General features: G+C 47.4%; 1 protein-coding gene across 2 annotated transcripts in view; it reads left to right on the forward strand.

Annotated features, from left to right (window-relative positions):
• SYT17 (synaptotagmin 17) overlaps positions 1 to 16,005 on the forward strand; it is a 78,289-nt gene extending 62,284 nt beyond the window's left edge. For both annotated transcript variants that reach the window (XM_036280276.1, XM_036280277.1), the window contains exon 8: positions 15,780 to 16,005. In XM_036280276.1, coding sequence (XP_036136169.1) covers positions 15,780 to 15,976 — 197 coding nt within the window. In that variant the 3' untranslated portion in view covers positions 15,977 to 16,005. The remainder of the gene's footprint in view (positions 1 to 15,779) is intronic.
• Positions 16,006 to 22,565: the final 6,560 nt, after the last annotated feature.

Consider the following 22,565-nt stretch of genomic DNA (forward strand, 5'->3'; position numbering starts at 1 on the left):
TTGTCCCCCAGCAGACACTTGGCAATATCTGGAGGCAGTTTTGGTTGTCACAACTCAGAGGATGCCATTGGCAGCAAGTGGGTAGAGGCCAGGGGTGTTGCCAATTATCCTACAATGCACAGGATGGCCCCACAGCAGAGATGTCGGTGGTGCTGAGGTTGAGACACCCTGGGCGAGAGCCTCCTGGAGTTTGCAGGGGAGGGGTGGTGACTGCCAGCAGCTGTAACAGGCAGGTTGGTTTGGGCTTGGAGCCAGTGGCTTTTGTTATGTGCTTGTTTGAGGCTTGTTTATTCTCCTTATGGTGTTTTAACCTCTCATCGTTCCCAGTGGTTCCTCGTTAGCCGCCTGAGTGTGCAGAATTCAGAGGCAGAGCCTGTAGAGTGATTCCTGCTCATCTGGGCAGATTTTTCAGATGACTTGCTGGTTTCTGCCCTTACAAATTTGGTGGACAGAAACATCTTGCTCTACAGACAAGCCCCATTTCCTGGGCGGTGTGGCTCGTGCAGGTGGGCTGTGGCCCAACTCCGCGAGAGAGGGGGTGGGAGCCCTCTTGGGAAGAAGGGTGCAGTATTTTGAAGTCAGGTCTCCCCTCCTCCCGCACCTTGTGGTTTGTGGACACATGTGGCGATTTGAAGGAGTTACGTCAGAAAACGAGTACTGATGGCTTTTAATATTGTTAGGATAGCCCTGGACGGGTAGCTCAGTCGGTTGGAGCATAGTTCTGATACACCAAAGTTGTGGGTTTGATCCCTGGTCAAGGAACATACAGGAATCAATTAATGAATGCATAAATAAGTGGAACAACAAATTGATGTTTTACTCTCTTTCTCTCTTAAATCAATAAATAAGAAAAAAATTTAAATATATTGTTATTATAAAAGATATATATATTAAACCATGTAGGAGAGGGTAGAATTAAAAAGTCAATTCCCTAAAAGCCTTCTTTCCAGAAGGTATGAACTCACATGTATATATGTGTATATATATATATGTGTGTGTGTGCTGTATATAGGTATGTATGTGGTATGTGTGCATCTGTGTGTATGTGTGTATATACCTCTATCCTCTGTTGATAGCATTCAAAATATACATACTTTTCTGCAACTTGTTCTTTTCACTTAATATATTGCACATTTTTGTTCTACAGTATTTGTTGAGAACTTCTTATGAGCCAGGCACGGCGGCTACAGCAGCGAATAGATTAGGCGAACTCCCGGTTTCCTCAGGCTAATGCTTGGATGTGGGGAGACAGATGACATTAAACAAAGCCAATAACTGAGTTATGCCGCGCAGAGATGGTGTTGAATGCTAAGGAGGAAAGCGACGCAGGGAAAGGGGGTAGTGAGAGATGGGGTGAGGGTTGCAATTTTTGAAAAGGTGGCTGGGGAAGGCCTCACAGAGCATGTGCCACTGGGCCGAGCTGTGAGGGAGATCGAGGCAGTGGCTGTCTGGGGGATGCATTCTGGCCTAAGGGAATGGCAAGTGCAAAGGCCCTTCCCTGGGAAAACAGCGAGGAGATCAGTGTGGCTGCCGTGGAGTGGAGGTACCCTTATCGCATGATATCTCATTAAGTCCATTAGTTGAAGGACAATTTTTTCTTTTTAATCCTCACCCGAGGATATTTTTCCACTGATTTTCAGATAGAGTGGAAGAAAGAGAGAAAGAGAGGGAGAAAGAGAGAGAGAATCATCAAAGTGAGAGAGACACATCGACTGGTTGCCTCCCGTAACTAAAGTACGTCCCCTTGACCGGAATCAAACCTGCAACTCTTTGGTCCATGGGCCGATGCTCTAACCACTAAGCCAAACCGGCCAGGGCTGAAGAACAATGTATTTAATCAGTCCCCTGTTGGTCACATTGAGGTTAATTCCTGTTATTTGCAGTTAGACACACTATTGGAGCGCACATCCATGCACACGTCTCTCTGTGTATGTGTCCAGGTGTACCATGAGCTAAAACCCCAGCAGTGGGACTGCTCAGTTAAAGCATATATATTTGTCAGTTTTGACAGCTGTTGTCAAAATTTACAACTCCAAAAAATGGCACAGTTGTTTACGCTTCTGTGTATTCTTGAAGCATGCAGTTGAAAGAGACAACCTGGGCAAATGTTTTGGCCCCTCTGTGGCCCAGGGAGGCCCCAACTCCTGCCCCACTAAAGGGATTCTTGTAAGGATGAAATAAGCAAGATTTGAAAATTATTAACTGCTGCCCGGCCGGTGTGGCTCAGTGGTTGAGCATCGACCCATGCACCAAGAGGTCGCCAGTTCGATTCCCAGTCAGGTCACATGCCCAGGTTGTGGGCCCGATCCCCAGTAGGGGGCATGCAGGAGGCGGCCAATCAATGTTCTCTCTCATCGATGTTTTTATTTCTCTCCCCCTCTTCCTTCCTCTCTCTCTCTAATATCAATAAAGGAAAATAAATTATTAACTGCTGAACAACTATGAGGTGATTTTTTTAATCTTTCTCTTTTACCTTGAAATTTTTTAAAGTTTTTAATTATGCATTATGTAATGATTCAAACATATGGGAACGTACAGAAAAACAATCGCAGGCAGCCATGGACACCCCCACCCCCCGGTCTGCTTCAGATTTAACTTTAGTTTGTATTTCTTAGTTGGCATAGGCAAAGCAGTACCACATTGGTTCTGGCTTCCAAAGCCTGAGGTGTGAATTTTTTTTTACATAAAATGAGTGAAAAAGTAATAAAAGAAGTGGGAATGCAACATGCTGTAACCACTTTGGAAAACAGTACGTCATTGCCTTATAAAGTTAAATACACATTTACCTTACAAACCAGCAACTCCAATCCAAGGTAAATACCCAAGAGAAATGAAAACATGTTTACAAAAAATCAAGTACACAGATGTATCTAGAAGCATTATTTGTAATGGCCAGAAAGTGGAAACAATACAATTGTTCATCAACTTGTGAACAAACAAGTGATACATTCATACGTTAGACTACTGCCCAGCAGTAAAAAAGAAGGAAATATTAATGCACATACATGGATGAATCGAAAAAGCATTATGCAAATGACTATATACTGCATGATTCCACGTTTATGGAATTCTAGTAAAGGCAAAAAAGTATAGTGACAGCAGATCTGTGGTTGCCTGGGTGGAGGGCCTGCTTGGATGGAGAGGGGATGAGGAGAAAGGGGCAAGAGGGAACTTTTTTTATTTATTTATCCTCACCCAAGGACATTTTTTCATTTTTTGTTCAGATAGAGTGGGAGGAATAGAGAGAGAGAGAGAAACATCGATGTGAAAGGGACACATCAAGTGGTTGCGACCCGCACAGCCCAACCAGGGCCAAGGACAAACTGCAACCGTGGTACGTACCCTTAGCGGGAACCGAACCCAGGTCTCTCTGGACCGCAGGCCAATGCTCTAACCGCTGAGCCAAACCGGCCAGGGCAAGAGGGAACTTTTTTAGGGAGAGAACTGTATCTTGATTGTGCTGGTGGTTACAGATTTATATATAATGATTAGAATTTATCCAATTGTAGGCCTGACTGGTTTGGCTCAGCGATTAGAGCATCGGCCTGCAGTCCAGAGACCCGGGTTCGGTTCCCACTAAGGGCACGTACCTCAGTTGTCCCCAGCCCTGGTTGGGTCGTACGGGTGGCGGCCACACGATTTGTCCCTTTCACGTCGATGTTTCTCTCTCTCTCTTCCTCTCCCTCCCTCCCGCTCTGTCTGAACAAAAAAATGAAAAAATGTCCTTAGGTAAGGAGAAAAAAAAAAAAGAAGTCATTCAATTGTATACTTAAAGTGGATGGGTTTTGTTCTATTTCAATAATACTTCAGGAAACAAAATTGAGGGGAAATCTTTAAAAAATGAAACAAGTGGTTGTGATTTTCATTTGCAGTTCTCTGATGATTCATGGTGCGGGAAGGCTCTCCTGTGGAAGGGGGCAGGACACGCTCTGAGCAAGGAGCCAGTATGCTCACTGTCCAGAGGAGACTTGAACTTTTTGTTTGGTGTTGTGAGTAGACCAATCATCGGATAATAGACCCTTCAGTTCAGGCCCAGGACAGTGTTTCTGGCTATGTGGAATTCGGTTATTGTGGTCATTGGGATAACCTAGTAGAGCCCACTGAGAGCTCCTTGTCATCCCTCCAGAGAGACTCTTATCTTGTTCACTCTCTTGTCTCCGAGGGTCCACCAAGTTCCCTTCCTGCTCCAGGACCCAATAGCCCTGTGATCAGCCTGTGAATTGAGTAACCACACCAATCTAGAAATGGATATTTCCGTGGCATAAAGAAGAAAGTAAAGGCTATAACTGCAGGACAATTGAGCTCTTTGTGTGTTGTTTTTAAACCTCAACATTTTAAAAAGAAACTTAAAAAAAAAAATACAACCTGAAAGAACTGTTTAGTCAACACCTGTATTCCCACCACCTAGATTCTGCAGTGAAATTTTGCTATTTTCTTTATTACACATCTATCCATTCTTCAATTTATCTCTCAATTCATTTTTAATGCATTTCAAGGTCAGTTGCAGATATTGGTCCCATTCATTTGTGTTTTTTTAATTGAATTTTTTGTTCAAGTGTAACATAAACACATATGGAAAATCATTACATTGACATGATTGGTGGGAACATTGGCCATTGGTGGTAAAGTGAATCTCCTGCCCCTCTCCTCTCTCCAGAGATTGGGGGTTGGGTCTGAGAGTTCCAACCCTCTCATCAAGCTTTGGTCTTTCTGGAAACCAGCCTCTACCCTGAAACTATCTGGGGACACAGCCACTGGCTGTCTCGTTAGCATAATGAAGCTCTTGTGTCATGAACCGGGGACTAAGACCAAATATAACAAAAGATGCTCCTCTCACCCCTGTCACCCAGGAAATTACAAGGGTTTTAGGAGCTCTGTGTCAGGAAGTGGGGGCAGAGACCAAATATTTCTATTTTTATTATGTCACATAGCCATGCCCACTCATTTACATTGGCTGCTTTCTGCTACTCTGGCAGAGTAGTTGTATAATATTTACTATTTGACCCTTTATGGAAAAAGGTTGCCTACCCATGCCCTAAAGTAACCTCTGGGCTCTCTGTTATTACTTAATTGATTCTCTTCTATCCTTTATTCACTCCTCCCAGGGAGCTGACTCACCTGATTGGGAACATGGTGAGTTGCATCTAGAGGCACATGGTCCTCTGCTGGATGAGATTAAGGTGTTAGGTCTCCCCCTCCTCCCCTCTCTCGGACCTACCTGCCTGCAATAAGCAACATTCTCTGTCACTTCTTTAGTGAGCCTGCTGGTCAGAGAAGTTTAATTCAAGGAGAGCACGTAGTAGGGTCAGGCCCCTTTCTACACTCCAACTAAACCACCAAAATCCACCTGATATTTTGATTTGCAGCTAACACTGTTTATCTAACCTGACCACACCTGAGAATTGCCTCGGGAGCATTTGAAAAACATCCAGTCCCTCACCCCAAAACCAGTCAACAGAATCTCCTGGGGTAAGACCCCAGCACGGGTATTTTTAAAAAGTCTTCTAAGTGTCAACCAAAAAAATCTAGGCGGTAATAACCGAACAAAAAGCATTTATTTGTGGTCAGAGGAATTGCAATTTGGGGGATACAGATTCAGGTAGAAGCCCATATAGTCTCCCCTCCTGCAGGAGAGGGGCCAGGGTTTTTATGAGACAAAGCGAAGAAAATGAGGTAAGTTGTTTATAAAGAAGTGTTCACTGGTGCTGGATGAGGTAAGGTTAGATTTGTTCTTCACAGATTGGCTTGAGATTCGGTCATCAGGCAAAAGGCTAGATTTATACTTCATTGATTGGTTAGTGACGCGGCCATCACCAAGTCCAATTTCATCAGTCCTTACAAACAGGATATTTTCATTCTTACTGACTTCTCGGGATGAGGCAGTTTAGTCCAGTTCCGAACATAAAGAAAATAAGATGTGAAGGGCAGTTTCTCTGAGCTGGCTACTCCAGCTCTGTTTTAACATGGCTCCACTCACATCACCTTCCACACAAGTGATTTTCATGTTCATGATATTTTACTTTATAGTCTCAATTACTTTAGAAGATGGAGGGGGAAGATTTGATTGATTATCCTCGTTAAACTTCAGTAGGTGTCATCCGGCCGGTGTGGCTCAGTGGTTGAGCATCAACCCATGCACCAAGAGGTTGCTGGTTCGATTCCCGGTCAGGACACATGCCCAGGTTGTGGCCCCGATCCCCAGTGGGGGGCATGCAGGAGGCAGCCAGTCGATGTTCTCTCTCATCAATGTTTTTTTTTAATCCTTACCCGAGGATATTTTTCTATTTCTCTTCAGGTAGAGAGAGAGGGAGAGACAAGGAGATAGAGAAACATCGATGTGAGAGAGACACATCAACTGGTTGCTTCCCGCACGACCCCGACCAGGGCCAGGGACGAATTCCAACCGAGGCACATGCCGTTGGCTGGAATCGAACCCAGGACTCATTGGTCTTTGGGCTGAAGCTCTACTACTGAGCCAAGCCAGCCAGGGCTCTCATCAATGTTTCTATCTCTTGCTCCCTCTCATTTCCTCTCTCTAAAATTAATAAAGGAAAAAAACACACAAAAAGAACTTCAATAGGTGTCTTGTAACTAGTTCTGGAGAGAACATTTCCCCCGAAGCGACGCCAGCATCTCTAAAGCAAGTGTACAAAGATGATCATCATTCAGATGTATAAATTTTGGTTGTTCATGTAAAAACAAGCACATTACTTTATAGTCACACTTTAAATGCTTCCTCCAAGACGGTGTGACTCACACGCGGACCTGAAAGGGATTCTTCAAACCATATGTCGGCCTCCCAGACGCAGGCTCCACATAGCTCCGTTTCCACACACAGGCGCACAGAAGTGGTCCAGCAACAATCCAGAGGAATTCTAAAAACTTTCGATCTTGACTTCCGGGTCTTGAAGAACGAGAAAGAGATTTAATTCATAAGCCACGGCAACATTTCTCAGAACCTCCTTCTTCCACTTCCCAGTTTTCTCTTACCCTGAATTTGTTCTGGAATTTCAGGTGTCAGACTCCTACCCCTCCGGTTCAGATGATGGGACGGCCCTCCTTCCCTCTCCCCAAGTCTCCCAGCTGTTTTTCCCTGTAGATTTGCGTAGCCTCTCAGATCTCAGTGACTTTCCTTGGTGGTGGTGGTGGAAGAGGAGGAGGAGAATAGGTACTAAGGGAAGGAAACCCTATCATACAGGCCTTTCCCTTTAAGGCAGGTTTCTCAACCTCTGCATTTGTTGACATTTGGGGCCAAATAACTTTTTCTCTGGAGCTGGTCTAGTGCATTATAGGATGTGGCACCCCTGTTCTCTGTCTGCTAGATGCTGATAGCACCTCCAACCCCCAGTTGTGACAACCCACATATCTCCTGACATTGCCAAATTTGGGGGCAACACTAGCCTTAGCTGAGAACCACTACATGAAAGGAATTCAGTTCATACCAAGCCAGTATTGCTCATAGACCTGGGTTAATGGGGCCTCTACCCTGGGCCTTGTGTTTTATTTTATTTTTTATCCTCACCCAAGGACATTTTTTTTGTTGTTTTGGTATTTATCTTCAGATAGAGCAGGAGGAAGGGGTGGGGGAAGAGAGAGAGAGAAACGTTGACATGAGAGAGACACATCAAGTGGTTGCCACCGCACGACCCCAGCCGGGGCAAGGGACAAACTGCAAGAGAGGTACATGCCCTTAGTGGGAACTGAACCCGGGACTCTCTGGTCTGTGGGCCGATGCTCTAACCGCTGAGCCAAACCAGCTAGGGCTGGGCCTTGTGTTTTAAATAGGGTGAGGTGTCTGAAGACAAGGAGTCTAAGAATTCAAGCAGACGTGCCCACCCAGACCCCACATCTTCCTTTCTAGATCACTTCCGCATACAGAATTTCCCACCCGAATGACCCAAGCTGGTTTCTAGGCCTGCTCCAGGCTTCCTGCAGGTCCGTCCTTAGGAAGGCAGGCCGTGATGCCAGTGTGTGTCCTCTAGGCCCAAGGAGATCATAGTGCTTACCTCATAAATAGAGTCATTGCGTAGATTAAACACATGATAAGTGCTAATTGTGAGGTGCTGTTATTTTTTTGTTCATATCAATAGTCTCTAAACATAAGACAACTTCCTTGTCTCCTTGCTTGAAAAAATAGCCACCCATTCAGACATGGGGGCAAACCTGACCATACCGGACCCTAGAGGTGCCGTGTGAAGGTCTACAACACGGCACCTTCATGAGGGATTTTCCAGTGCCCTTGACTGTTAGCACCTCTTGTTTTCCATGCCAGCTTGAGGATCTAACCGCCTTCAGATGCACACAGGTGCAACGTATTTCTACTCCTAATCCTGTCCTTACCAGTATCAGGGTCAGTGGAAGAGGGGAATGCGTAAGACTTCTTTCTGAGGTGGGAGAAGGAAAAATGATGCTGAGCTTTGAGTTTCGATTCCTACTGTGCCACGTGTTGGCTCTGTGACCTTGGGCCCTCAACCTTGTGACCCTCTAATTCCCCATCAGCAGAGTGGGGATGTAAATATACCTTCCCTAGTAGGATTGCGGCTTGGATTAAGTCAAAAGATGTAAATAAAGTACTTTGCCCAGTGCCTGGTTTACAGAACTCAGGATTCACAATTGCTGATTTTTAATTATTATAATACCCTTATGTAAATTGTCATTTTTGACTTTTAGAAGGAAAAACAGAGAGAAAAAGTTCTGTCCGAGCAGCTGGTATGAATCACAAAGTGAGCCAAGAGAACTTAAAAACATCATCCTTCAGTCACAGATGAAACTTCTTAGAACCAAAGAAACATCATAGCTAAAAGGGGCCTCAAAACCTAAAGACACTCACCCATTGTATAAAGGGAAACTGAGGCCCGGGAAAGGGATCTGATCTACCTTGTTATGAAGAAAAACCTGAAACAGCTTCTAGGTTTCAGAGAGAAGGAAAAAGAGGGATTGCTGTAGTTTGGGGAAGTTTTGTAAAGTTGAAGAAGAATGGGTACCACCTTTGTTGGGGTGTGTTAGAGCTGCCTGTGGGGAGGGGGAAGGGCAGGGAACAGGGATGTGGAGACTTGTTTTGGGGCTCTTCCCAGGGTTTAGATAACCAATGAACATCCTGATGAGTGTGGGGGTCCCTCCGTGGAGAGGAATTAGGGAGGACTCTGAATGGGTTTTGCTGGCTTTATGCATCCAGCACCCAAGAGGTAGATTATGGGGGACAGCCATGGTCTGGGGGCACCTCTGCACTGTGCTGTCATGCTCGGAGCTGCATATGGGGACATCATCTTGTGAACCAAGTGTGCAGGTTGGGGAGCTGTCGCATCGGCTCTTGTTGCTAAAGATCGAGACTTTTTTTTCCCCTTTTAATTTGCAGTGTTTATCACACCCACGCTCTAAGTCATCCAGCTTCTCTTCCAAAATCATCTTGGCAAACTAAATTAGCAAGCAAAAGAGTTTAGCTCTAAGGGGGAAGAACAAATTCATTTTTGCAGCAAATATCAACACGGGAAAGACTCAACTTGCCCCTGACTCACTCGGGGCAACTAGATCTTGACTGGAGCGCCGCGTGCTCTCCTTGCACCTCGCAGACCCTCAGTCTGCCCACCTGCAAGATGGGCCAGCAATCACACTGGAGTAGTGCTTCTCATTGGTGTGGGGAGGTGGGTCCTGGGGACATTGGGCAGTGTCTGGAGATACTTTTGTTTGTCACAACCGGGCAGAGGGCTGCTAATGGCACCTAGTAGGTAGAGCCCAGATGTGCTGATAAACATCCTACGATGCTCAGAACAGCCCCTCACAACCCAGAATGATCTGGCCCCAAATGCCGATAGTGCTGAGGATGAGAAAACCCACACTGGGGGGTTGAGATGAAGATTACATTAATCCACATGAAGTGCTTAGCCCTGGGCCATGCACATAGTAGGTGCTTAACAGTGTTACTCTCCGGTGTTACTGTCCGTGCTTCCTCGAAGCCTGGTCACACAGTGACTATCCCTGGGCTCTGGGAAGGAGGAAAGGGTGTTTCACTAAATGGCCCCATTCTACTGTACTTTTAATGGTCCTAGTATCTGGTCCAGCTGGCGTGGCTCACTGGTTGAGCATCAACCCATGCACCAAGAGGTTGCAGGTTCGATTCCCAGTCAGGACACATGTCCAGGATGTGGGCCAAATCCCCAGTGGTGGACATGCAGGAGGTGGCCAGTCGATGTTCTCTCTCATCGATGTTTCTATCTCCTTCTCCCTTCCTCTCTCTAAAATCAATAAAGGGAAAAAAAAGTAAAAATAAATAAAAGTTCTTGTATCTGTCTGGTAGTCACAGTCCACTAAATTAACTGAAATTACCGCAGGTGGGGAAAGCAGATGACCCAGCTGAGTTGAAGTATATCTAAATCCATCAATCGGATCTGGGTTCCTAGAGAAGATGTGAGGAGCCCTCTCCCTGGGTCTTGTGCATGGACTTTGTGACATCTGTCCTGACTGTTTGGACGCCTTCTGCCGCTCTCTGGATTGTACACGTTGTTGGGAAGTCGCTTCCAGATGACTGGGGCACACCGGAGTATGTCCACTGTCAGTAATATACTAGTGACGGCAGCACGAGTCCCCGTCACAGTCAGTGGGGGTATTTGGGGTGCCTGACAACAAAATTTCTAGATGTGATTGTTTCTAAGGAGGATTGTAGGGACCTAGTTAAGAGGACTTTGCTTCTTTTACAGGTTATTTGCTGCAAATACTGTGAGTTTTATCACCAGCTAGCTCAGTGACTTGGTTCCCTTACCTAGAAAGCGGAGAGAGGAAGGGTACCTAGCCCCCCGTCTCTGAGCCCCTGTCTGTATTCTTCAAGTATCCAGTCTTCAGTCCTCCAGCAACACACTCCCTAGAATTTACAGTGATGGCAAACCTTGACATTCTCCCAGGCAGCTTTTATAATAAAAGTCATGAGTTTTGTTCAGCTTCAGCTTATTACAATTTGCATTTTAAATGTTTGGTTTTTCAAAGATTTTAAAACTTTCCAGCTGATCTGCCATAAGTTGACCAAGCGATTTGCAGGTGCCGAGGCTGCTCCCTGCAGAGAGGCTGAATCCCTCCCACCTTGCGAGGGCCCAGTGACTCACGAGTTACTTTGCAGACTGGGATGAGTAGCGTAGGACAGGACTTCCTTCCAGTCTTCCCTTCTGGCGAGTCCGATGTGGATTCTCTAACAGCAAGTTATTTTTTGCCTTTGTTTCCCTTCCATAATAATATCCACTTGTTGTAAGACGTTCAGACTGTACATACTAACGTAAGACAGAAAGTGGAGGTTCCCCGCTTTCTTCCCTGGAGAGAGCCACGCTTAACAATTTGCTGAACATTCCTCCAGACATTGTTTTCTGTTCTATAAATTAATGTATTTTTAGCAAAAAGAGATTGTGTTGACGTGTATTGTCTTGCAACTTGCTTTTGTCTCCTAGCAGTAGGTCTTGGAGATTTTTCCATTTGTATATAGAGATCTGTCTCATTTTTAACATCGGTTTCCATGGTATTGTTACATCAGAAATTACCTAATTAGTCCCCTCCAGTCCTAAGCTGGGTGCCTCCCAAATCTGATCCTAAAGCAATGACTTGGGTGCAGGCAGGCGACTAGGAAGGTGATCCCGGAAACTCGGGAAGCGAGTGGGGAAGGGAGGCAGGCCGGCCAGGGACCTTTGATGAACGCGTAACCGCAGCTCAGGAGGTCCTAAGACCCCCATCAGGTTCAGTGACGTGATAGAAGGTAGGACTCAGAACTCAGAAAAGTTGTTATACTCATGGTTACAGTTTATCACAGCCAAAGGATACAGACTAATAGCAGCAAAGGGAAAAGGCGCACAGGGCAGAGTCCAGGAGGGCCCAGGCACCAGTGCCGGTCGCACCCTCCAGGAGTCCTGTGGACAGCACCCGGCCCTCCCAGGAGCAGTGTGCAGTGACGCTCTGGGAGTACTGCCATCGGGACACTCACGTGGGCCTTGGTGTCCAGGATATCGATTGGGGGTCAGTCACATAGGCACGACTGACCGTCCAAGTGGCTTGCCCTAGTCTCCCACCTTTTCCGAAGTCAAGTTGACATTGAGCAGCCCATGGTCCCCCACCATAAATCACACTGTTAGCACAGACTGGCATGGCCCAGGCTAAGAACCGTGGGTGCTCGTGAGGACATTACCCACGGAAGCTGTGGGTACCCTACAGGGTGGGCTGAGGGGGTCAGCAGGGCACCAACGCCTTGGTCACACTTCCTCATGGACATTTTTGTTATTTCCATTTTTCATTCTCATAAGCGATATTCTAGAGCAGGAACAGCAAAGGTTTCGTAAAAGGCCAGCTAGTAAATGTTTTCCGCTTTGGGCCACACGGTGTCTGTTGAAAGTGCTCAGCTGCACTGCTGTTGTGCAGAGGCAGCCGTGGACACAATGTAAACAGGGGGCTCGCCTGTCCCCATAAAACACAACACACAGGTGGCAGCCAGATCTGACTGGGGGGCTTTGGTTTGCGAACCTCTGCTGCAGAAGAGATCCTCGTATGGATGTCTTTGTCCATTTGTGCAGAGAATTCTATGGCGTAAATCTCTGGAAGTAGAATTGCTGGATCATGACTTATGACAGGTGGGTTTTTTTTGAGAAGATACTTGAACTTCCCTCAAAAGTTGACTTTCTCTTTCACCAAGAATACATGATAGTGTTTCAGATTTTCTTCCCATTTTTTGCAATCCAGATACGTGCCCTTGACCAGGAATCGAACCCAAGACCTTTCAGTGTGTGGGCTGACACGCTAACCACTGAGCAACACTGGCCAGGGCAAGATTTCCTATCTTAAAACCCCTTTCCTAGGGAAGCAAAACCTGTACTTATTTACTAAGATGTTTCTGCATTTTCATTTGTGCTTTGGTGAGGCAGAGGAAGAGAGAATAATTTGCCTCCATGGAAGAAAATCAAATGGGGCCTAACATGGTCTCATAATATATCTTGCTAAAAAAAAAAATTAAAACATAGTAGTATCTTGCTTTAGATTGGAGCCCACAGAGAAGGAGACTCTGGTAACTTGCTGTCATTTGGTGAGATCAAACCTTACACTCCCCACCAGGTGTGGTTCAAAACAGTCCTGAGTGTTACTCATTCAAAAACAATTTTTTCTCAAGCATCAGAAAGCTCCTAAAAATTTTTCTTTATTAAGCAAAGATTCCATTCCTAACTTTCATGAAATGAGGTCCACCTATCCATAGAGCATTTACCAAATGTACAAAAAATGTACATGGTCCGATTTTTGTCTACGGAGCTGACAGGCACAGGACACTCTGTTTTTTTTTATTCTCACCTGAGGACATTTATTTTTATTTATTTTTTGCATTTATCTTCAGATAGAGCAGGAGGGAGAGAGAGAGAAACATCGATGTGAGAGAGACACATTGAGTGGCTGCCACCCACACGACCCCAACTGGGGCGGGGACGAACCACAACCGAGGTACGTGCCCTTAGCGGGAACTGAACCCGGGACTCTCTGGTCCACAGGCCGACGCTCTAACTGCTGAGCCAAACCGGCCAGGGCAGCACAGGACACTCTTGATCGAGATGTGCAGCGTTTCGCTCGGCCTAGTTCACCCAGCTCAGTTCATGCTAGGTCTTTTTGGATTTTAGACAATGGATGACGAGGTTTTTGTTCTTGTTTTTCCATTTTTCTCCCCATCCCTTTTTTTTATCATTTGGAATTCTTGATGTGAACCCCACAGGGGCGAACAGAGGCTCATTAGCATTCAAGCTCTGTATGGGGCTGCATATTTTAGCCGGTTTATTTGATAATGGCTTCCCTCCTGGGATGCAGCCCGCCTTTGCTGGGCTCACGCTGGGTGAATCTGTGATACGTCCCGTTCTGTAGTCGGTCATTTATAACGCAGACGCAGCCTGCTTTCCCGGTAGCGAGATGGCAGGCCCGGCCTAGCCACACGCAGATAAAGAATTAGGCGGAACTTGGCGGGGAAGATAAATCAAGCTAACTGTCTCATTAGGCTTGAAAGACACAAATTAAGCTTGCATTGGAATTAACAGAAAAGCTTTCCAAAGAGATACACAGTACAGCGAGGGACAGAAGAAACTGCCACAGCCATTTCCCTCAGGAAACTTGCCTCTGTTGCCTGGAGCAGAGCAAACTGGAAGTCTCTTTTTTAAAAAGTCAACAGAGCCCGGCTGGTGTGGCTCAGTGGTTGGGCATCAACCCAGGCACCAAGGGATCGCCAGTTCAATTCCCGGTCAGGGCACATGCCCAGGTTGTGGGCCAAGTCTCCAGTGGGGGGCATGCAGGAGGCGGCCAATCGATGTTCTCTCTCATCGACGTTTCTATCTCTGTCCCTCTCCCTTCTTCTCTCTCTAAAATCAATAGAGAAAATAATAATAATAAAAAAATCAACAGAGACGGAGACTTCATTTGTATACAGATGATGTGTTGTGTACCTGAAGCCTGTATAATTTTTGTTAACCAGTGTCACCCCAGTGAATTCAATAAAAAGGAAAAAAATAAACAATAAACGAGTAAAAAGGTCAACAGACAAATGTAGATGCGAAATAGCAGTATATTAAGTGAGTGCCTGCTGTGCGCTAGTAGGCAGTGTGTGCTGAGAGCTTTGCACACATGGTCTCATCAGAACCTCACGACGACATGCGAGGTAAAGTACTGTTAAGATTGCACCTGAACCAACGAGGACACTGAGTTTCAAGTGGTTCCTTCACTTGCCTCAGGATCCCAGGATTCACATAGGACAGCTGGCCCCGTGACCCACAGCTTCACCTAGTGGTTCTCATCTGGAGTGACTTGGCCCCCCCGCCAGGGGATATTTGGCCATGTCTGGAGACATTTTGGGTCATGACAACGGGGGGAGGAGTGCTAGGGGTGTCCAGCAGGCAGTGGCCTGAGGGGCTGCTAACCTCCTGCAGTCAGGACGGACCCCCACAGCTAAGAATGACCCAGCCCCCGCTGTCAGCAGTGTCGTGACTGAGAAACCCTGGTGTGACTACTCCGCTGGACTCAGTAGTGGCTGACTGCTCACTCGAACTGTCCAGTCATTGAGCTCTGTAGGCAGCGAGGCAACCAGACATGTTTCAAGTTCATTGCAGGGGGAGCAGCTCTCCAGCAGAAGGAACAGCCGTTGCCGGGGCCGGGAGGCAGGGCGGGCCTGGCGTGGTGAGAGACGGCAGGAGAGCCGATGCCAATGGAGCAGAGAGCCTGTGGGGAACCAGCCGAGGGAATCGGGAATTCTCACCCTTCAAAGAAACAGATGTGTCCTAAAAGCGAGGACCCTGTGTCTGCAGTTGAGGAATGTGTAGACTAATGGCCTCTGTCTTGTTCCTGCCTCCTGTTTAAAAGATCTGAGGACGGGAGATCCCATCCGCAAGGCCAGGCCAATGTAGAGCAAAACGATTTTCTTGCATGTGCCTGGGGACAGGTGGGCTGAGCCCAAAAAAGGGGTCAGCCTCCAATAACAGTTGAGGTGTAGGTTATACGCTCTGCTTCTAGCTTCCGGCAGTTCCTGCTGACGTACTCTGCCTGGCCCCCTGTCCGCTTTGCAGCTGGACTGGTCTGGTATGTCATCCCGCGTCTGCTGGGTGACGCATGGTCTCGCGGATAATCCGGACAGTCCTCACTCAACAGAAGGCTGAGCAAAGGTCATGCAAGCGACGCATTTTTCGCAGTTTCCGCCTTTTGCACGCTTTTGCCTTTACCCTTTAAAATGTTATTAACCTTTTCACTGTTCTGTCCCCCACCCCCACCCCCACCCCGCCATCCCTGTGGCTCTCTAGTGTTTGGTCACAACATGAAGAGCAGCAACGACTTCATCGGCAGGATCGTCATCGGCCAGTACTCTTCGGGCCCCTCTGAATCCAACCACTGGCGGCGCATGCTCAACACCCACCGCACGGCCGTGGAGCAGTGGCACAGCCTACGGTCCCGGGCCGAGTGTGACCGCGTGTCTCCTGCCTCGCTGGAGGTGACCTGAGGGCTGCAGGGAAGGCACGTGTCGTTTGTAAAAAAGAAAAAATAAGACAAAAATGCGTCCTCTACCTATTACGTCCACACCCACATACACACTCACCACACACACACACACCAAATCCTCTCAGAACTGAGAGGAAGCTGACTATTGATCACAAGATAACGAGGCCTGAGAACTTTCCGGAAGCCCCATCCGTGTGCCGCCAGCTGAGTGGGCACTGCGGTGAGACTTACTGGCAGTGCCTGCTCTTGTTAATACCCCCCACCCCCCAAATGCACTTTCAACCTGCAAGCCAGAGAAAGGGCCTCCCGAGGGGCGCCGGCCTCCATCAGGAGGATCTTTTCCAAGCGTTTGACCAGTGTGGGGGAGGCCCAATCCCTTCACCCAAAATGCACACCCACTGGGTGACTTTGGAACAGGCTGCTGTTCCCTGGGGTTCTTGAACCTGATACCTTCCTCCAAAGTGTAAGTACTCTGTCTTCTGTTCTGTGGATGTGACATATAGATTAGACTATGTGGAGAACTAGTCAGCAGCAAAACATACTGCAGTGTAAGAAACCTCTCCTGGCTTAACTGAATTCTTCCTCGTGTTCGCTTGTTCCTGGGCACTCCCTGTGGGTATGTATGTGGATGTTCTTGTGCGTGTGCCCTCCAGGTGGACGTGTGTGCCTGTGTGTCCCCTTGGAGAGCACGGCAGTGGGCCGGGACCTCCATCCTGAGCAGTCCCTTCTCTCTGCCTCTCCCGTCAGTGACGTTTCACCCAGTGTCCTGCTGTCTGTCAAGACCCCACCTTAGTAACAGTAGTGTGCAAGTATGTCAAGAAAATAGAACACGATAGAGCAAAAAGCAACGTATTTTGACAAAATCATGGTGATGGTGACTCACAGAGGAGCTGCAATGGACAGTGACATGGATTGAAATGGCCACCGCATCCACCACACCCTCCTCCAGGGTGACCTCTTTCCTTGTCGTACTCTGAGGATCTTTCTGTATTTGTGTGAAGCAGAGTCACTTCTCTTGTGCTAAGGAATTAGCGTAGTTAGACTAGATCTCTCTGTTGGACGCTTCTGTATCTTTTCCCGCAGCATATTGTCTGGTATACTGGGGAGCTATTTGTTGGCATTAAAGATTATTTATTTGTGTCATGCATTCAAGTTTTCTTCTTCTTCAGGAACAAGGGGCATAGAGGGTGGGAGAGAGTTTCAGTTACTCCTGCTATGTGACAAACCATCCTGATGACACAAAGCACCCATATTTATTAGGCTCATGGATATTGTGGGTCAAGAATTGAGACCAGACACATCAGGGATGGCTCATCTCTGCTCCATGGTACCTAAGTCCGCAGCTGGAAGATTCCAGGGCCACAGTGGGTAGAACTAGATAGCCAGTGGTGCTAGACATTGTTGGTAACATTAGAATGTGGTCTTAGAAGGAGAACAGTTGAAACATTAAAAGTCTGTTGACCGATAAGAGAACCCATACAAAGAGAAGCCAAGGATTTAACACACACTTGTTTAAGTGACGATAGAAGTCCCGCCTTCAGGCATAGCTGCATCCAGGTGCTCGAATAAGGTAATCAAGACTTTGTTTATCACTCTGTCTCCTGGACAGGCTCTCCTCATTCAATGAACATCATGGTTACCAGCAGCTAAGAGTCCCAACTCATACTCCTCATCAAGATCCAGCTTAAATTGCCACTTTCTGATTTTCCAAGACAAAAATAACAGCTCTTTTCTGTCCTCCCCACAACAAGAACCTTGTATTTCAATTTAACTCTTGTAATAACAACTATGATTTATTGGGGCCTTAGTGTGTGTATGCCAAGCCCAGTACTCATATAACCTCATTTAATCTTCACAACAACCTTTTTTTTTAATCCTCACCTGAAGGACATTTTTCCATTTTGTTCAGATAGAGTGGAAGGGGGAGAGAGAGAGACAGAAACATTGACGCGAGAGGGACACATCGAGTGGCTGCCACCCACACAACCCAACCAGGGCCGGGGACAAACTGCATCCGAGGTACATGCCCTTAGTGGGAACCGAACCCAGGTCTCTTGGGACTGTAGGCAGACGCTCTAACCATTGAACCAAACTGGCCAGAGCCACAACAACCTTTTGATGTAGGAGCTATTATTATTCCCATTTTCCAGATGAGGAAACTGAGGCTCTTTTCTATAAAACTGTCCACTTGCTCAGGGCAGGATCAGGGCTAGTTAGCTTTTTATTGGCCATGCCCAGCTCAGGGCTTGACCCAGGCAAATGCCCCTGGGCTGAGAAATGAGCTGAGCTGGCTTCACTCCTGGCCACATCGGGCATTGCAGGGTCCCCTCATGGGTCCTCTCCGGTCTCCCACTCTGGAGTGGGGGCGGCATGGAGATCAAGGGCAAAGGCAGGAGGTCTGGGTTCGGTTATGTTTCTCGGGATAGAAAAGGAGAAAGCATTTTCCTTTTCTATAAAATGGCTTTCTTACCAAGGGTGAAAGTATGAGAGCACAAACAGAAGGAGGGAAGACAGGTACAGGCAGGCGTTCGGGACTGGAGGTGAGGTGATATGGTGATTGGATCCATGGCTTGGGAGCCAAAGAAGTCGAGGTTCAAATCCCGGGCCCACCACTCCCTCAATGTGTGCCCAGGCCACTCAGCTTCTCTGAGCCTTGTCTCCTCATTATCTCAGGGTACCTCAAAAGCAGACCTCGAAGCAAAGACTTGGGTACAGAGAGTTTATCTGGGAGGTGACCTCAGGAAGCATGAACGGAAGACTAATTCCAGGAAAGCTGACCAGCCGATGGAGGCCGCGGTAACTACCGCTGCGGGCAGCTGGAGTCCAGTCCCGCTGGGACCCACGTGGCATACACTGGAGAATGACCGTTATGGAGAAGCTGGAGTATTTAACCACTGTCCCTGTACCTTGGGGCTCGGGGTTGCTCCCAGAGGCATTAAATGGCACTTTAGGACTGTCCTGTGTGGGCTGAGCACGCTCGCTCCCAGAGCACCGAGAATCCCCGGCAGAGGAGGTGCGTGTGCTGAATGAGGGAAGCATCTGTGTGCACGGCCAGGTCCGCTATGGCCACAGGGGAGGCAGGTGCACGGGGCCTGTGTGGAGGGGCTGCCTCGGTACTACCAGGAGGGCCAGCTAGCACCCGGTGAAGTGCCAGACATCTCACTGAGTCTCAGGCAGCAGCCCACACAGGAGATAGTATTCCCCTGCTGACAAGAGGAAGCCAAGGTTTAATACATCAAGTGGCCAGTAAGTGATAGAGCTACACTGCCAGCCCAGGCCCATCTGACTCCACAGCTGGTTACAAGCTGCATCACGTCCCCCTCAAAAAAGATATGTTGGGCCTGGCCGATGTGGCTCAGTGGTTGTGCGTCGACCCATGCATCAAGAGGTCACTGGTTCTATTCATGGTCAGGGCACATGCCCAGGTTGTGGGTCAAATCCCCAGTGGGGGGCATGCAGGAGGCAGCCAATTATTGTTCTCTCTCATCGATGTTTCTCTCTCTCTCTCTCTAAAATCAATAAAGGGCCCTGGCCAGTTTGCTAAGTGGTTAGAGCGTTGGCCTGCGGTCCAAAGAGACCCGGGTTCGGTTCCCTCTAAGGGCACATACCTCGGTTGCAGTTTGTCCCCGCCCTGGTTGGTCATGCGGGTGGCAGCCGCTCGATGTGTCCCTTTCACGTCGATGTTTCTCTCTCTTCCTCTCCCTCCCACTCTATCTGAACAAAAAAATGTCCTTGGGTTGAGGATTAAATAAATAAAATCAATAAAGGAAAAAAAATTTTTTTAAAAAAGATATGTTGGTGTCCTAACCCCCGGGACTTAAATCTGTGACCTTTGCAGACAGGGTCTTTACAGATGCAACCAAGTTAAAGTGAGGTCATGCAGGTGGGCCCTCCTCCAATATGACTGGTGTCCTTATAAAGTGAGGACATTAGGACACAGAGACCCACAGACACACACAGGACGACGCGGTGAAGAGACACGGGGAGAAGACGGCACCCACAGGCCCAGCAGAGAGGCCTGGGGCAGCTCCTCGGCTCCCGGCCCTCCCCCGCGCCTTGCTCCGGACTTCTGACTCCAGAGCCGTGAGAAAATGAACGTTTGTCTGTTAAGCAGCCAGGTCTGTGGTACTTTGTCACAGCAGCCCTGGGTCCCTAATCCGGAGCTGGTGTGGCTAATCACACTGCGGGCGGTCTCATGGGAAATAGGGTCAGTTCGTACCTGGTGCGGTGGACGTGAGGATTAGTGGGATGAGGCCTGCGAAGAATTAGCATACAGTACTCCGCGCTGTCCTGCTCACACCTACCCGGCCGAGCTTGCTGGTTGACCAAAGGGGAGAGGGGAACAGAAGTTAGAGCCGTCCACCCCTCCAAGCATAGAGCTCGTCAGGGGACAAGGAAATGCGTTGAGAGACGAAGGAATGACTGCGTTTCTGTAGAAACCAGGGCCCAAGGTGCCCTTTTGTGGGCTACCCGGCCACTTGAATTAGCATCCTCCTCCTCCTCCTCAGCAGGAGAGGGGAAAGCAGGTGCACAGGCTCCTATGCACCGTCTTTGGAGTGTCCGGACCCCAGTTTAAAGGAGGAGGTGGGGTAGAAGAGGTGGTCTGACGTTTTAAAGCCTTGTCTGTTTTCCCAGGGCCTATCCTTGGGCCCTCTCATCTCTTGGGACCCCAGAACGCTCAGGATTGCAGTCCACCCCCTGGGACTCGACAGAAGCTCTGACCTCTGCCCAACCCCACTCAGACATGACAGGTACCAGAGTGCCAGGGACAGCTCCTTGGGGCACTGCTATTTCACTGCCAGAAAGCCGGGAGTCACTGCAGGGGACAGAGAAAGGATTCTTTTCCTTTCTAGAGGGCCTGTCTTCCACTGCTGATGGGATACCTGCCCTTTTTCATGTTCCAATATACTGTTCAGAATAATTCAGGAATAGCACTGCTGTGTAAACACTAAAACTGTATACCTAGAAAAAACACTGGGAGGCATAGTCCTGAAGGTGGGCGGGGTTATCCTTCAGGAGGTTGTTTTGCTACTCAATTGTATACCTTCCAACACAGTATTTTGGAGGGTTCAATAGAGATCTAATAGTAGCTACACATATATACTGAGCATTTTACGTGTGTCAGGCATTGTTCTAAGTACTGGTGTGAGGGAAGTATTGATTTGTTCCCATTTTGCAGATGAGGAAACTAAGTCTTAATAGGATTAAATGACTCGTGTTTGCTCGCACAGCAACAGTTCTGGAATTTGAAGGTGGATTTACTGGAATTGAAAGCCATGAATGAACTAGCCTCTATGGTCCTTTTCATAATGGTGGTGAGGAGGCAGGGGACTTTGATTGGTAAATAAACAACATTTTTGAAAAGTTAGGAAGTTAAAGGAGATGATAGAGCGATAGGTAATGGATGGATAGATGGATGGATGGATGGATGGATGGATGGATGGATGGATGGATGGATCGGTCGATCGATCTTCACTGAATCCCCAAGCCAATATGAGCACAGTGTATATATGAGTGAGTGAGTGAGTGTGTGTGTGTGTGTGTGTGTGTGTGTGTAGGGGGAGGATGGGTAATGTCATCACATTATAAATACAACTTTAGAAAGCCAGAAAATATGTACTGAAGAAGTTTACTTTCTGGCCAGTAAACTTGAGATCTAAAGCAGGGGTTCGCAAACTATGGCCTATGGGCCAAATCCTGCCCACTGCTGGTTTTTGTAAATAAAGTTTTATTGGAACCCAGCTGAGCCCATTCCTATGGTCTCTGGCCAGTTGAATAGCCGTGACTGAGACTATATGGACTGTGGAGCCTAAAATATTTACTACCTGGTTCTTTAAAGAAGAAGTTTGTTATAGTTATGTAGGATGAATAATTCTAGGGAACTAATGGATAGTAGATGACTACAGTTAATTACACTCTGTTGAATACTAGAAATTTGCTAAGGGTAGATTTCAGATGCTCTCATCACAAAAGAAAGGTAACCGCATGAGGAGATGATACATTAATTGGTTTAACTGTGGTATCACTTCACTATGTTTATATATATCAAATCCTAAAATATATACAATTTTATTTAAAAATAGAATTTTTTTTGCCCTGGCCGGTTTGGCTCAGCGGTTAGAGCATCGGCCTGCGGTCCGGAGAGACCCGGGTTCGGTTCCCACTAAGGGCATGTACCTCGGTTGCAGTTTGTCCCCGGCCCTGGTTGGTTGTGCGGGTGGCGACCACTCGATGTGTCCCTTTCACATCGATGTTTCTCTCTCTCTGTTCCTCTCTCTCCCTCCCACTCTATCTGAACAAAGAATGGAAAAATGTCCTCAGGTAAGGATAATAAAAAAAATAATAATAAAAAAAAATAAAAATAGAATTTTTTTTAAAAGTTTGCCTACCCCTGTCTAGAGCAATGCTTCATAATTGGTAATGTGCATATGACCCCACCCCACCCCCACCCGGGGATCAGTCACAGAGCAGATCTGATTGGGCAGATCTGGGGCCTGAGGGTCTGCAGTTTTAACAGGCTCTCAGGTGATGCTGCTGGTCCACAGATGCTTGGGATTGAACACATAACAAATACTTTGTGTGTCTATCCA

The sequence above is a fragment of the Molossus molossus genome, unplaced genomic scaffold (genome assembly GCF_014108415.1).
Source record: "Molossus molossus isolate mMolMol1 unplaced genomic scaffold, mMolMol1.p scaffold_m16_p_3, whole genome shotgun sequence".
Taxonomy (NCBI): domain Eukaryota; kingdom Metazoa; phylum Chordata; class Mammalia; order Chiroptera; family Molossidae; genus Molossus; species Molossus molossus.